General features: G+C 40.3%; 1 protein-coding gene across 2 annotated transcripts in view; it reads right to left on the bottom strand.

The window, feature by feature from the left end:
- The window catches only part of IFT52 (intraflagellar transport 52), a 35,461-nt gene that overhangs the window by 11,721 nt on the left and 6,880 nt on the right, over nucleotides 1–16,860 (bottom strand). For both annotated transcript variants that reach the window (XM_078057230.1, XM_036096069.2), the window contains exons 4-9: nucleotides 15,653–15,782; nucleotides 15,306–15,381; nucleotides 13,479–13,550; nucleotides 7,502–7,628; nucleotides 3,237–3,323; nucleotides 1,822–1,890 (exon numbers count right to left, since the gene is read on the bottom strand). In XM_078057230.1, coding sequence (XP_077913356.1) covers nucleotides 1,822–1,890; nucleotides 3,237–3,323; nucleotides 7,502–7,628; nucleotides 13,479–13,550; nucleotides 15,306–15,381; nucleotides 15,653–15,782 — 561 coding nt within the window. The remainder of the gene's footprint in view (nucleotides 1–1,821; nucleotides 1,891–3,236; nucleotides 3,324–7,501; nucleotides 7,629–13,478; nucleotides 13,551–15,305; nucleotides 15,382–15,652; nucleotides 15,783–16,860) is intronic.

Below are 16,860 nucleotides of genomic sequence, written 5' to 3'. Positions count from 1 at the left end.
CGCACAGACCAGGAGCCGATGCGGCTGCTTCCCTGACCCCCCACACTCTAACTAGGACTGGCAGCTGACCAAGTCACAATCCACTCAAGACTTGGGTCCTGTGAGATCTGAAAAGTGAATTCCTGACTGTCCTCCAATTCTTTTATTAGGGGGGTTTATATCACTTTTTGGGAGGAATTTAAACAAAATATCCATACATTTCATGTTTCCATATGAGGGAATATTTTAGACACAGGGCTCTCCTGTTTCCTAACCCAAGTCAACCCTTGGGAGGCCACACCCTCAGCTGAGGGAGGAAGCAGCAGTAGGCCACCATTTCGGACCATCTTCTCACCCACTCCCTGCTACCTACCCACAGCCAGGAAATCATTTTCCTGACACTTCAGAGTTTAAGAAACAGAGAAGCAGGGTGCCTGGGTGGCTCAGTCAGTTGAGCGTCTCTTGATTTCAACTCGGGTTGTGGTCTCAAGATCCGTGTGGGCTCTGTGCTCAGCAGGGAGTCTGCTTGGGACTCTCTCTCTCCCTCTGCCCCTCCTGCCTGTGCAATCTCTCTCTCTCTCAGAATAAATAATAAATAAATGAATAATATGAATAATAAATCTTAGAAAAATAAATAAATGAATGAACAAATAAATCTTAGGAAGGAAGGAAGGAAGGAAGGAAGAAAGAGAAAGAAAAGAAAAAAAGAAAAAGGAAGGAAGGAGGAAAGGAGGAAAGAAACAGAGAAGCAATTATAGAACAAGTAGACTTTGAATCAAGAGAGCTGGGTTTGGGTCCCAACTCTGCAGTTACTTGCTATTTGGGCAAATTGCAATCTTGGAGAATTTCAGTTCCCTCATCTCTAAAATGAGAATAAGACCATCTCCTTCCCAAGGCTGTTATAAAGATTACGTAAGATGATTTATGTGAAGATATATGATACCTGGTGCTTGTATATAATAAACACAAGAGTTTTAAGAAGTCTGACAGCTATATCACTTCCTACACCTTTTAATTTAGTCAGTCAGTATACACCTATTAATTGAGGCCTCACAATCATCCTGTGAGACAGAGAGCACAGCTACTGGTATCCCCACTTCACAGATGAGAAAACCAAGATGAAAAAAGGCCAGAAATAGCCTGCTTGAGGTGCAAGGGCCAGAGTGGAGCGGGACCTGGAAGGCAAGTTACTGGCCCTATTCCCACACTGGTCTCACTCTCCATCGTCTGATAAATAGGATCCTAATGCCTTTAGGACTATCGTCCTAAAGACACCAAAATTATAATTTAAAACTTAAATTTTGATGACCTTTGTTTATTCACAAAAATTATTTTTATATCCTTCGTATTTCTGAAAGAAGTATTTCTCTACAGATAATGATTTTGAAAGTTTGGCCAGGTAGCATATACATAGAGAGGGATTCCCATCCCAATTAATTCTATAATTTCTTATTATTTTTTATAATGTGGGCTTCATCACCCCTAAAAGCATCACTTCTTTCCATCTGTCTTACAGATAAAGTAAGAGATACATATTCCTTTGAAACTGTTGGAAGTGGTGCCTTTTTTTTTTTTTTTGCCTTCGAAGTTTTTTATAATTTTTTTTTTTTTTTTTTTTTTTTTTAAGATTTTATTTATTTGCGAGAGAGACAATGAGAGACAGAGAGTATGAGAGGGAGGAGGGTCAGAGGGAGAAGCAGACTCCCCGCTGAGCAGGGAGCCGGATGTGGGACTCGATCCCGGGACTCCAGGATCATGACCTGAGCCGAAGGCAGTTGCTTAACCAACTGAGCCACCCAGGTGCCCATCCTTCGAAGTTTTTTAATGATTCACAGCCCCTACCTCTGGGTCCTCAGCATCTATCTGGTTTAGGTGGATGTCTCCCGTTGTGAGCCACTGGAAAACAACATCCTGTATTTAAAAAATAAACACAGAATTAGACACTTGGTTATTTGAGAAAACCAAGGCAGGACTAGAGAATTAAATCAATCAAGAAAAAATGATAAAGGGAAAGAGACTACATAGCAGTGTTTCAAAAAAGAGTAGCTACCCTTCTCTTGGTGAAATCATATGAAAACGTCAAAGTTTTCCTAACCCTAATGCCACTTTTACCATTGGAAATTGAGCATTTATCTTAGGGCACTTTCACTTTTAACCACAGTCCAAAATTTATTAAAACTTGCTCATGATCCTGAAACAACCCCTGTTTAAATGTGCCAATGACAGTCTGAACTTAAGGGTAGACTATATCTAGATGCCCCTGGAATGTGTCTAGAGACTAGAATTTCATGTGGATTCTGCAGAAACAAGATCTTAATCAATCTCTCAATACAATAACAGTGCTTAAGGCTGAAGGAATTTGTTTCATTAATGAAATAGTTCAGTGGGACCTTCTTCCTCTGGCTAGTGAGTCACAGAATCACACCAATGTCCAGCTCTGGCATGCGCCATCTGTCATCCTTCACAAGACATGTTTCCTTCACACTATGCTGACAAGCAACTGCAGTGCCTTCCCCTATTCCCCACATCGACCAGTCTTGTCATAACCCCTCCCGACACCATGTGCCGGCCGGCCCCCTCCTCATTCCCACCTTCACTACCTTCACTCAGGTCATCGTCCCCTCTTGGCTGGCTGACTCTGCCGACCTCCTAACTGGCTTCATGTTGCCTCCTCCCTCTCACCTTCCACATGCCTGACAGAGGAGTCCTTCTGAAACACAGATCTAACTATGCCCAAGGCTGCTGGACATTCTACAAGGGCTCTCCATAGCTTCCTGCAGAAAGTTCAAGTTTCTGGGCTTTATACATGAGGCCCTGGTTGAGCCTGCTCCTCACCTTTCCTCCAAGGTTGGCTCCCACCCCAAGCTGGCACGCTTAAAAACGTTCACCACATCCTTCTAAATTTACATCTCTGTCTCTCACATTCTCTCAATGTCCTATAAATGTTTTCAAAGCAGGGACCGTGCCTGACTCAACCGTGCATTCTTAGTGCCAGGCATATAATGGGTTCTGAGGAGCTGGTTTTATTTTTTACTTTTTTATTTTTTTAGTTTGTTTGTTTTAGTAATCTCTACAGCCAATGTGGGGCTCGAACTCATGACCCAAGATCAAGAGTCGCATGCTCTTTTGACTGAACCAGCCAGGTGTCCCTGAAGATCTGGTTTTAAATGAATAGATGACCTTAGCAGTATTTTTTTTTTTAATGACATGAAAATCATACACATTATACATTACTGTAATGAAAGAGAAGAACCTACCATGATTTTGCTGTTTTCTTCTTTATCCAAATATTGGTCACTGAACATGTGACATGAGCCAAGCACTGCCAGCTTCCCACCTTGGTTCTGTCAATGACAAAGTAGTGTTAGACACTCAGATCCCAAAATGCACCACATGCATCCTAGTCCCCAAAAACTTATTATCAGAATCATGTGAGCAACTGTCTATACTAAGTGCCAATTCACATCAGGATTTTAATGACCTAAAAATATCAACTATGATAGCAACTATATTCCCACCTGCTTCTCACTTTAGACACTTCTATATCCTTCTATTTGACTTTAACAAAAAGCAATGTGAATTGGTTCGACAGCATTTTCCCAGTTAACTCATAAATGAAGATTATAATCCTAAAGGAAAAAAGAATCCAAAGTCAATCTGTAAAGATATAAAGATATTTTATGAGTATCAAAAGACAGTGTTTAGGGCGCCTGGGTGGCTCAGTTGGTTAAGCGACTGCCTTCAGCTCAGGTTGTGATCCTGGAGTCCCGGGATCGAGTCCCACATCAGGCTCCCCGCTCAGTGGGGAGTCTGCTTCTCCCTCTGGCCCTCCCCCTCTCATGCTCTCTCTCACACTCTCTCTCTCAAATAAATAAAATCTTTAAAACAAACAAAAAAAAGACAGTGTTTAAGATCCAAACAGAAAATTAATCCATGAGCATGAAGAATTCACAGAAGAGGGCACCTGGGTGGCTCAGTCAGTTAAGTGTCCAACTCTTGATACTGGCTCAGATCATGATCTCAGGGTTGTGAGATCGAGTCCTGTGTCAGGCTCCATGCCCAGCACGGTGCCTGCTTAAGATTGTCTGTCTCCCTCTCTCTCTGCCCCTCCCCCCTTCCCTCTTTCTCTCTCAAAAAAGAAAAAAAAATTCACAAAAGAAATAACTGGTTAATAAGAAAAAAATTTAGAGGCGCCTGGCTGGCTCAGTCGTTAAGCATTAGCCTTCGGCTCAGGTCATGATCCCAGGGTCCTGGGATCGAGCCCTGCATTGGGCTCCCTGCTCCGCAGGAAGCCTGCTTCTCCCTCTCCCACTTCCCCTGCTTGTGTTCCCTCTCTTGCTGTGTCTCTGTCAAATAAATAAAATCTTAAAAAAAAAAAAAATTTAATCAGTAATTAGAAAAATCAAAACAAAGTACTTTTGCCTATCAGATTAATAAATATGAAAAAGATGACTACAAACAGTGTCAGGTTTCAACAAAATAAGTTCTTTCACACATTGCTGAAACTGTCAATGTATGCAACAGAACATATAAAACTCTATGGACAATTTTACAGTCATAATCACAGAAAGTCAGAAATAAATTCAAATGTTCAGCCACAGAACCAGTGGCTAAGAATAAGAGAACCTTCTCCAGTGGTGAAGTCATATGCTACAAAGGGTTTTCAGTAACGTGGAAGAAGGCTTCTGTCATAACAGAGACGCTTTTCATCTTTTTAACATGAGGTTAAAAAAAAAAAGTATACCATAAATTGTACAGCCACCCTAGCTTAAAGCCCGGTGAGGCAAATAAATTAACATGAGCTGCAAGAAAGAGTAGGAGAAAATGATCAAAATGTCAGTTTTGTAATGAGACATTCTTTTTTTCCCTTTCATCTCTGTAATTTTCAGTTTTCCTACAATGAGCATAAATTATTTTTGTAATGAGGAAAACAGTACAACGTTAAAACTACAAAATGAATTCAGTTTTTCTAGCAACATCACATACAGGAAATAGGCACAGTTGTGACGGTACTATGTAAGAATTACTCTCAAGCCAGACAAATACACAAATTTCATAAATAAAACAAGATTTGCAAAACAAACTGTGACTTGTACCACATTAAAAGCAAATGGTTCATAGGAAAAATAACACTATTGCTATAACATAACCATTGAAAGCACATCAGTTACTGAGAACAGAAAGTGAATTTGGTGAAATTCCACAGAAAGAGTGTTGAATGAACTCTGTTGCATTTGAACGTAAGTAAATATAGGAAGAGGAAAGGACTCTCCTTCTTACTACTACCCACAGTTAGGTCTGTATTTTTTCTTTAATATTCTTTTTTTTTCCCCTACCTCATTTATTTCAAATGGACTATAGATCTTCCCTTAATCCTTTTATTCTGGACAGAGATTCTACCAGTGTCTTCAGTTTCTTTTTCCAGCTTTTGCCTATAATTTGTTCCAATTAAGTAAGAGTATATCTACTTAAGGACTGATTTGCTCCTTTGATATTAATGAGTTTATCCTAGTAAACTAAAGACCTAGAAAGGATCATGACAAGCTCAAGAAGGCAATGGCCCTGGGCGAGGAGGCAGAACACACCCCCCAACCCTGTGCTAGCCCCACCCTGCTTGGGGTGCCCTGCTTGGGGTTTCCAGGAGTATGGGAGTGGCCCCTCTAAGGCATCACTGGTTTATCTCACAAACTTAAAAGGGACAGGTAAAAACCTCTCAAAGATTGTGTTTATAAGGCAGGACTAAATGCTTGTTAGGAGGGGCCCCTGGGTGGCTCAGTCAGTTGAACGGTTGAGCATCTGACTCTCAATTTCAGTTCAGGTCATGATCTCAGGGTCCTGGGATCTGCCAGCGTCAGGCTCCCATGCTCAACAAGGAGTCTACTTGAGAGTCTCTCTCTCGTTCTCCCTGTGCCCCTACCCCCACTTGCATGTGCTCTTTCTCTAAGCAAATACATAAAATGTTTTTTAAAAAATAATGAAAGCGGGTGGGGGGATGAGTTAGCCTGGTGATGGGTATTAAAGAGGGCACGTACTGAATGGAGCACTGGGTGTTATACGCAAACAATCATGGAACACTACATCAAAAACTAATGATGTAATGTATGGTGATTAACATAACATAATAAAAAATAAAAATAAAAATAAAAAAATAATAAAAAATAAAAGATAATAAAAGCTTCTAAAGAAAAGAAAACAAGCTTTAAATAGCTAGGCAATGAGCAGATGAAAATCTCATGCATTCTTGAAGAATCACCACAGTTAGAAGAGAACTCTGTACCTAATAGATGTTCCATAAAAATCCACTGAGGAAGCTGGGTAAAATCTCTGTGCACAGTTAAAAAACAAAAAATAATAGGGGTGACTGGGTGGCTCAGTCGGTTAAGTTTCCAACTCTTGATTTCGGCTCAGGTCATGATCTCAGTGTTGTGAGATCAAGCCCCAGCCCACATCAGGCTCCATGCTGGGCATGGAGCCTGCTTGAGATTCTCCCTCTCTAAATACATACATACATACATACATACATACATACATACATAAACAAACAAAATACTACACTACCAGAGGCCCCTTAAGATAGTTATCTCATTACTTTTGCGACTATAAACTGACAATTTATATAAACCAATTATTTCCACATCTTAAATCATTTTATACTTTAATTTTAAAACAGTATTTCCAGTTGTTTGGGAGAAGCTAATTACCATAATAACTATTATGAATTTTGTCTAAATATCTTCTTTCATAAACAGGATAGATATTTATTTACTTCCTAATAAAATGAAGTCAGACCTTTGAAATATGGGAGGGAAAAGTAATACCTAAATCCCACAAAGAAAAATAGGATGTGAGCAACTAGAGAAAAACTGGGAGGTCAGCTGGTGAATTCTAATCCTGGTAGATAAATAAAGGTGAATTCAGCAAAACATGAATTAAAAGGCAGTGGATGGGGCACCTGGGAGACTCACTCAGTTGAGCGTCTGACTCTTGATCTCAGATCTTAATCTCAGGGTCACAAGCACAAGTCCTGAGTTGGGCAGTGGATAAGTGAGGTCACAATGAGAGGGGCTATGTCCTCTGGGACCACCTGCTCCCACATTTTGTGGGGTCACCAGGATGAGAACTGAGCAACTAGTCTTCTGATGTTGCCCTAGAACAAACTAAAATAACAGCAGTACAATTGTGTGCATTTTGGTATAGTGTGTTAACTCACCCTTTCCCTGGATGGATTCTTACACTGAGGGTAAGAGCCCGTAGTCATAGACGGTTATAATATAGGTAGCCTCATGCTACCATGGAATAGCTTTGGATTTAGAATGGTAAGAGCTAGGTCTAGGTCTTGACTCCATCGCTTACTGGACAATCTGCTGTTTCCCCATAAATAAAGTGTAATTAACTGAAATACTACTTCACAGGGCTGGTGTAAAGATCAATGAGAAAACATAAGAAACCCTCTGGAAATAACAATTTTTATTATTTTAATAATAAAAATAATGTATCTACCCACATCTAAGAAAGGCTGTACCTTCGAGTGATAGAAAGCCAGAATGGGTCTGTTAAGCGGGAAACAGACAGAGCCTGTGGACAGAACAGCCACTGCTGGTTTCATGACACTCAATGTGGCACCAAAAGGATAGACAAAGGTGAGAGCCCTGTAAGAAATTAAAGAAACATTCAAATTTTTAAAAAAATGAATAAATTTTTTGAAGATAATTTCAGTGCTTCTTGAGCAATTCAAGATCTAACAAAAAGTTTTTTTTTTGGGGGGGTGTCAGGAGTAAAAAACCAAAGTTTTATTATATACACATGGAGGCCCAATAATGAAATTGAGACCCAAAGAAATGACCAAGGCAGGCAGCTTTTTATACCTTTTATAGAGAAAAAATAAATGTGTGAGGAATTGACAGGATAAAGAAAATAGGTATTTGAGGGCTTTAGTTAGTAAGGAATTCTAAGTGGAATCTGGGCTGAGGTAGTAGATAAGTAAAAAAGTAGCAAGGTTTATTTCTATAGCTTTCACAAATTTAAAGTCCCTACCTCTGGTGATAAGGATGTCTATTACTTCTTTTTTTTTCTTTTTCAAATTTTTATTTAAATTCTGTTTAACATACAGTGTAATATTGGTTTCAGGAGTAGAATTTAGTGACTCATCACTTACATATAACACCCCAGCGCTCACCATAACAAGTGCTCTCTTTAATGCCCATCCCCCACCCACCTCTCTCAATCAACCCTCAGTTTGCGCTCTCGCCTTAAGAGTCTCTTACACTTGATCTTAGCCAAGAGGCCGAGAAGCAATGGAGTTTCCCTCTCTTTTTCCCCTTCCCGTATGATCATCTGTTTTGTTTCCTAAATTCCACATATGAATGAAATCATACAGTATTTGGCATTCTCTGACAGACTTATTTCACTTAGCATAATACACTCTAGCTCCATCCATGTCGATTGCAAATGGAAAGATTTCATTCTTTTTGATGGTTGAGCAATATTCCATTATGTATGTATGTGTATATATATGTTTATCCATACACACCATATGTTTATCCATTCATCAGTCAATAGACATTTGGGCTCTCTCCAAAGTTTGGCTATTGTTGATAATGCTGCTATAAACATCAGGGAGCATGTGCCCTTCTGAATCGGTCATTTTTGTATTCTTTGGTAAATACCTAGTAGTGCAATTGCTGGGTCCTAGGGTAGTTCTATTTTTAACTGTTTGAGGAACCTCCATACTGTTTTCCAGAGTGGCTGCACCAGTTTGCATTTCCACCAATAGTATAAAAAGGTTCCCTCTTCTCTGCATCCTCACCAACATCTGTTGTTTCCTGTGTTGTTAATTTTAGCCACTCTGACAGGTGTGAGGTGGTATCTCATCACAAACACAAAACTTTAAAAAAAAAAAAAACCACAAAATTTTGTCTAAGCTTTGGTTTGTCAACTTAAAAATTGGTATAACTCTAGCTACTAGTTTAATAAAGCACTTCAAAAATCTGAAAGCAAATTAACAACTTATAATCTATGTGTAAATGATTGTAACTGGAAGAACTAAAGAAACCCCTATGGAGGAGGAAGAAGAGGGGCCCTCATCTTAGAGCTGAACTGGAGCTATAAATGAGCCTACTCTGTACGACAATGTCCTCCTGGTAAACATTTCCCTCTTCCTTACAGATGTGACTGGTATCATCTCCAGGAATGAATGGCTGTCATTAGAAGGCCATGTTACCAGTTGAGCCTTATATGAACAGAGACCTGACATCGGACACTTCTACACACACCTACCTTGGCCTCCTTCCCCCACTCTGTCCTAACAAACACTTAAAGAGTATCTAGAGTGAATCAGTCTGACCTGGGGCAATGTACTCCTAAAAAGGGTGTGGGATGGAGGGGTAAGGGTGGGGTGCAGACCCTAGGGTGTGGCCAACCCCTGCAGGAGGGGCTAAGCAGCAAAATGCAGCTCTGAAAAGGTAGTTGTTTGAAGGAAGTGCTCTCAGAATGGAGAGAAAGAGGAATCTTATAACAAAGCATAAAGTTAGAAATTGGGGGAGGGGAAGCACCCATGAAGAGCTCCCTATAAAGATAATGTGAATTTTCCTTTCTTAGACCATGAGAAAATTCTTTTTAGCTTAAGTTTAAAATGATTTCCTTCCAGAGTTAGTTTCCCCCTCACTTGAGTCAAGTCTCACCTACCCTCTGACTTCTTTGTCATATGGTGGGTGAAAAGGGGCACCTGCCCCACGTTCTCTATTCTCCCCTTTGAGCCCTGCCCCAGCAGTAGCCCAGGAAAGGGGACTGAAGGCCACGAGTCCCAGGCCAGAAGGAGAAAGAAACGAGCAGTTGCCATGGAGGAAGAAAAGGGATGTGGGAGAAATAGTTACATGGATGTCAGTGCACATCTTTGCCCCACACTTCCCCCCAACTGCACACCAAGGAGATGACTCTTAAGGAGGAAGGGAGAATGGACACTTGAGTCATACAATGGAAACTGTCAGCTATTATTTACACTCCTCTAGTCCTTTTATTATTACTAAGAAATCAATTAGACTGACATTTTGATAACACTAGGCATAAGGCTAAACATCCACCCAAAAACCAAAAACAGAATTTTTCCAAACTACATGTGAATGAGTAAGATTAGCTGGGTGAATAGCTGGGAAAGTGTATTCCTGGGACGGGGCACAGAAATGTGCAGGCCCAAAGGCGGGAATAAGCTTAGCATATTTAAGGAGCGGAAACAATGTCAGTGTGGCTACAGCTGAGAGACAGAAAAAGGGACATGATAGAAAATGGGCTAAATGAGAACCTCAGACTTCAACAGGTCAAGCTTTTTCAAAACACAAAGCAGGACTAGTTCTCCACATCTCAAAGCTCACCCAGAAACTGCTGCTTCCAGGATGACCTAGGAAACAGTCAACCAGCCATTTGCTCTTCACAATTACTAAGGACTTAATAACACAACAGCAGGTAAGGTACTATGCCATGTAACTTATAAAGCACTTTTACAAGTATGGCCTCACTGGAGTTTCCAACAACTTTGTAAGATTCATATTGTCTCCATTACACAGACTCAGAAACAGAAACCAAGAGTAACTTGCCTGGGACACCCTGCAAGTAAGACATGAAAATAAAAACTTCTGGGATGCCTGGGTGGCTCACTCAGTTAAGCAGTTGCCTTCAGCTCAGGTCATGATCCCAGGGTCCTGGGATGGAGCCCCACATCGGGCTCCTTGCTCTGCGGGGAGTCTGCTTCTCCTTCTGCCTGCCGCTTCCCCTGCTTGTGTTCTCTCTCTCTCTCTGACAAATAAATAAATAAAATCTATTTATTTATTTGAGAGAGAGAGCATGAGAGGGGGGAGGGTCAGAGGGAGAAGCAGACTCCCTGCTGAGCAGGGAGCCCAATGCGGGACTCGATCCTGGAACTCCAGGATCACGACCTGAGCCGAAGGCAGTTGCTTAACCAACTAAGCCACCCAGGTGCCTAAATAAATAAAATCTTAAAAACAAAAACAAAAACAAAAACCTTCTACTCCAAGTCCACAGTTCTTTCACCTACACAAACTGGATAAGCTGACACAAAGCTTAAGAATTAGATTATGAGAAGTGGGAGGATGGGTGAAACAGGTGATGGGGTTTAAAGAGGACACTTATCATGAAGAACACCAAGGAATGTATAGAAGTGTTGAATCACTATATTGTACACCTGAAACTAATGTAACACTGTATGTTAATTATACTGGAATTAAAATAAAAAACTTAATTTAAAAAAAGAGTTAGGGGTGCCTGGGTGGCTCAGTCGTTAAGCGTCTGCCTTCGGCTCAGGTCATGATCCCAGGGTCCTGGGATCGAGCCCCGCATTGGGCTCCCTGCTCCGCAGGAAGCCTGCTTCTCCCTCTCTCACTCCCCCTGCTTGTGTTTCCTCTCTTGCTGTGTCTCTGTCAAATAAATAAATAAAAATCTTTAAAAATAAAATAAAAAAGGAGTTAGATTGGGCTCCACACTGGGCATGGAGCCTACTTTATAAATAAATAATAAATACATACATACATATATACATACATAAACACATAAATAAAGATTATGATTCTTAAACGTCAAAAATGTTAATTCTATGATGTATGTTGCCATACGTTTTTCCCTTTTATGACTTTACCTTGGTTTCATCCTAAGAAAGGTCTCCCCTACTCTAAGGATTATAAAATATTCACCTATTTTTTTTAGTACTTTTATGGTTTCATTTTTTTAACATTTAAAATTATAATCCATCTGAAACATATGAGTGTGCTGCAAAAATGGAAATGTTTTTTCAAATGGTTAGCCACAATTATGCCATCTATTTCCCAATAATTTGAAATGTCACTTTTACTATAAACTAATAATCCTCACTTTTCATATATATTGAGTCTGATTCTAATTTATTTATTTCTCACTATTTCTGCATTAGTACTACATTATTTTCATTACTAGAGTTTTATAATATGCTTTAATTACGTAAAACATTCAACTCCTATGAGGTGAAATACCTCAAAGGAGAAAGGTAAACCAGAAAAAATATTTACAATACAAGGAGGTCTTATAAATGAATAAGAAAAGATAAACCATCAATAGAAAAATGGGCAAAAAGTAGTGAACAGGAAATTCACAGAAGAAATACAATCAGCCAATAGGCTTTAAAGGCTGTCCCACTCAGTAGTAATCAAAGAAATGCAAATTAAAATAAAGAGATAATTTTCACTAGAATACTCCACTCTGGCAAGAGAGGAAAAAGGAGCATGTTCATAGGACAGTAAGTGCTACAAACTAACTGGAGGGCAATTTAGCGATGTACCACATTTGGCAATGCAACAACTGGAAAACTTTTTTTTTTTTAAGATTTATTTATTTATTTGAGAGAGAGAGAGAGAGAGAGAGTACATGAGGCGGGGAGGGTTAGAGGGAGAAGCAGGCTCCTCGCTGAGCAGGGAGCCCAATGCGGGACTAGATCCAGGGACTCCAGGATCATGACCTGAGCCGAAGGCAGTCACTTAACCAACTGAGCCACCCAGGCGCCCAACTGGAAAACTTTTGACTCAGAGATTCTAATGCTAAGAATCTAGCCTTGTAAAATATTAGCATAAATGCACAAAAATTGCATGTACAAAGACATTCACTACGTGCTTTATTTATAGTAACAAGTATAAAATTGTTTATAATAACAACATGGAGCAGAAGTTAAGAGTATAGGCCCTGGGGGGCGCCTGGGTGGCTCAGTCGTTAAGCATCTGCCTTCGGCTCAGGTCATGATCCCAGGGTCCTGGGATCGAGTCCTGCATCGGGCTTTCTGCTTGGCAGGAAGCCTGCTTCTCCCTCTCCCACTCCCCCTGCTTGTGTTCCTGCTCTCGCTCTCTGTCAAATAAATAAATAAAATCTTTAAAAAAAAAAAAAAAAAAAAGAGTATAGGCCCTGGAACAGACTGCCTAGGTTTGAAACCAAGTTCTGAAACTTATTAGTCATGTGACCTTGGGCAATTAACCTCTCTGTTATCTCGTCTATAACCTTAGTGTGTTGCTGTGATGATTAAATAGGTAAAAATGCCTCTCTCTCTCTCTGTCACGCAGACACACACAAATGCCTGTCATATAGTAAGTGCTCAATAAATGTTAGATTTAACTATTAAAACAAAGTATCATAAATGACCTCAATGTTCAACAATAGGAGATTGGTTACGTAAACTGGGATAATTCCAATTTAATCTAGTCATTTAAAAGGATATGGTGCCTATCTATATTTTTATATATGAAAAAAATCTAGAAATCTAAATACCATATTGTTAAGAATAATTATCTTTGGGGAAAAGGGCATACATTTATAGTGGAGGACTTCTATTTTCTTCCTTTTGAACCGCTCAAATTGTTTTTTTTGGTGAGAATGACTTTTATAATCAGAAATGATAACTCCTCACTTTGAAAAAGGAAACTCTTCAAAATGACAAATGCACCTCTTTAGGTAGCCTCAGAAAACACACTCACTGGGCATTGTTTCCACTGCTTTCCTCATCAATGATTCCAGGCACGGCCTTCCCTGCAGCTCGGCTAATTTCCCTTGAAGAAAAAAAATTAAATCTATTAAACAAAAAAAATTTAGGAATTTCACACACCATTCATTAATAGTAAGTATGAACTAACTGCAAGGATTTTGCAGACTTATTCAAAATATAATTCTTAAAACTTAAATAAAGGTACACCTACACACCTACACCTCTTTGGGTAGCTTGCAAAAGTTAACATTTAAATATGAGGATCAGGGGTGCCTGGGTGGCTCAGTCATTAAGCATCTGCCTTCAGCTCGGGTCATGGTCCCAGGTCCTGGGATCTAGCCCCTCATTGGGCTCCCTGCTCTGCACGAAGCCTGCTTCTCCCTCTCACACTCCCCCTGCTTGTTTTCCCTCTCTCGCTGGGTCTCTCTCTGTCAAATAAATAAAATCTTTAAAAATAAATAAATAAATAAATATGAGGATCAGTTCTTCTTTCTTTTTTTTTTTTTTTTAAAGATTTATTTATTTGACAGAGAGAGACACAGAGAGAGGGGGAACACAAGCAGGGGGAGTGGGAGAGGGAGAAGCAGGCTTCCCGCGGAGCAGAGAGCCCGATGCAGGGCTCGATCCCAGGACCCTGGGATCATGACCTGAGCCGAAGGCAGATGCTTAACCGACTGAGCCACCCAGGCGCCCCCAGTTCTTCTTTCTTGAGTCCTGAGGGAAGAATCAAAATTCTAGACCACATTCTAGACTAGACCCACATTCTAGTCCCATATTCTAGACTCCGTATCATCAGACCCAGCAGAGTGCCTGGCATATAGCAAATTCAAGTGTGGAATGAGTAACTTTTTTTAAAAGTTTTTATTTATTTATTTTGACAGAGAGAGACACAGCGAGAGAGGGAACACAAGCAGGGGGAGTGGGAGAGGGAGAAGCAGGCCCCCCACTGAGCAGGGAGCCCGATGCGGGGCTGGATCCCACGACCCTGGGATCATGACCTGAGCCGAAGGCAGACGCTTAACGACTGAGTCACCAAGGCGCCCCGAGGAATGAATAATTTTGAATATAGGGAAAAGCTCAGAGAGGGCACCTGATGTTGCTTCTCTCATGCATTCATTTCCCACTTCTCCAAAGCCCCTAATTTATCCTTTAAGATCCAGTGAAACAGAAAAAACTGACTTCATCCCAGGCTCCAGGGGTAGAGAATATCACCTAGCTATACCACCATCAGGGCATTCTATGCCCTCTGCCACAGTGACCAGTTCAGGATGGGTATGTGGCCTAGGCCAGCTCAAACAGCAAATCTTGGGACTACTCTTGCTGGGAATGCTGGGACCAAGGCAGGCTCTCTTGCCCTAGACGGTGTGGCATGCAGATATAAATCTGGGAACTACTAAAACTATTCAGCCCATACACACAGGAGAGCAGAGCCAAGAGAACTATAGAGCAATGGAACTGGAGCTCTGACAACATCATGAATTTTCAGTTAATCCACACCCAAAGCCTGCCCTATTTCTGGGGTTTTCAATTACATGAATCAATAAAATCTCTTTATTGTTTCATCCCATTGAGAGACTAGGGTTTTCTATGCTTGCAGCTGAACGCATTCTGACAAAAAGGTGAATGTGGAATAAGGTTTCAAAAGATGGGAGGAATATAATTTGAGGAATGAGAAGTAATATAATAAAATAAATTATAATATAGTAAAATAAAACAAAAGAGCAAGAAAGGAAGAAAGGCCAGTGAGAAGAATGTGTGAGAAGAGACAAGAGAACATAGGAATCATTTGTAAAAACATTTCTGTTTTCAACACGCTTACCTATTCAGGACTCCGTTGGAAACTAGAGCTTCTTTAGGATGGAAATACTTATAATATACATTTCTAACCACAGCATCTTTAAGGGGAAAAGAGAGGAAGTTGCATCTTAGATTAGAAATAGGTTTGATATTATAGACACATATAAACTTTGACCTGTAAGGAACCCTAGAACTCTGTTCCAATTCCTCCCATTTTATACATGGAAGAAGCCTAGCCCCAGAAGCCTCAGGACCATGCACCCTCAGCCCAGGGCTCTTTCCATTGTATTACTAGGTCCAGAGGGCTACAATATGAATAATAAATAGGAAAAAACAGCCTCTACTAAAATAACAATAATAATAAATTACCATTATTAACCATGATTCCATATTCTTCTAAAAGAAAGTTAATATTGGTGTCAAATCTGGATTCCCCACCCTCTCCTAGCATCACAAGGATATCACCGCCACCGTCAAGGTATTTCTTCAGGACTTCAAACTATACAAAGGAAAAAAACAATCTATGAATACACCCGAAAGACTTTCGTCCAAAGTACTATGAATAAGACCTTAACTACCTGAAAAATAAACAACTCTATAAGGCACTTAAGTATAAATGTATATAAGATAATACAAAATCACTCTCTATATAGGATTTCCAAGCTTGTCTTTAAGCATAAATTTCCAAAATACTCAAACTGAATTGACATTTTCCACATTGACTATCTGGAAAGAAACCAAAAGTGGAAACCATTAGCTAAAGGAAGCTCACAGGTCATTGAGCAGCAGTGCCGGTCTCAGCCTAGAGGAGACAGAATCAGCCCTGGTTGAAAATGATTGCTCCAGACCATACCCTCCCCTCACTGCCAGCCATGGACATCAGGATGAAGGCATTGCATTGCATACCACCCCCAGGGAGGAATTCTGTTCCAGTCACTGACTGATCAAGCCATAGTGAGAAGTGCATGTTATCCGCTTATCTCCTGGGAGCCTCTCTCTTGCTTTCCCAAAGCTGGGGAGGGAAGAAAAATCTAGCACTGATCTTGTTGACCCAGACTGAGAAAACCTGGGGTGAGTGGTCTAAACCAATAGTCTCTCAACTTTTTCTCAAGCACCCTGTAAGAAAATGTGAACACGCACTCTGATAGGTATATAAAGTATATATATTTATATAATTATAAAACATCCTCCCAAAAAGGGAACTTTTCAAGGATAATAAAGATATGACAAATACAATTTCCTTCTGGCACCTCAGTGATTCACCACATACATCCCACTTTGGAAACACTGGCTGAGCCCAGCTCTGCAACAGCAAAGCCTCTTGCTCTCGCACACTCCCTAGATTTCCTTCTCTCCTCCAGCCCCCTCAATATAGAAAACATAGTGCAACAATTAACATCACCAAGGGGGTTTGCTCCCAAATGAGACATAACTTCACAGATCCTGGACTCTCCACAAGACTGTCCCACTCATGGGGATCCTACATACGTATTTTTAGCCTTTGTTTCAAAATGTCAAATATAAAGAAGCACTCTAGTGTATGTACTACTAACGCTCAAGTGTTAGCAAACCGAAAT

This window comes from Halichoerus grypus, chromosome 10 (assembly GCF_964656455.1).
Source record: "Halichoerus grypus chromosome 10, mHalGry1.hap1.1, whole genome shotgun sequence".
NCBI lineage: Eukaryota > Metazoa > Chordata > Mammalia > Carnivora > Phocidae > Halichoerus > Halichoerus grypus.
The sequence above is the reverse complement of the archived record's forward strand: the minus strand, read 5'-3'. Positions and strand labels throughout refer to the sequence as shown.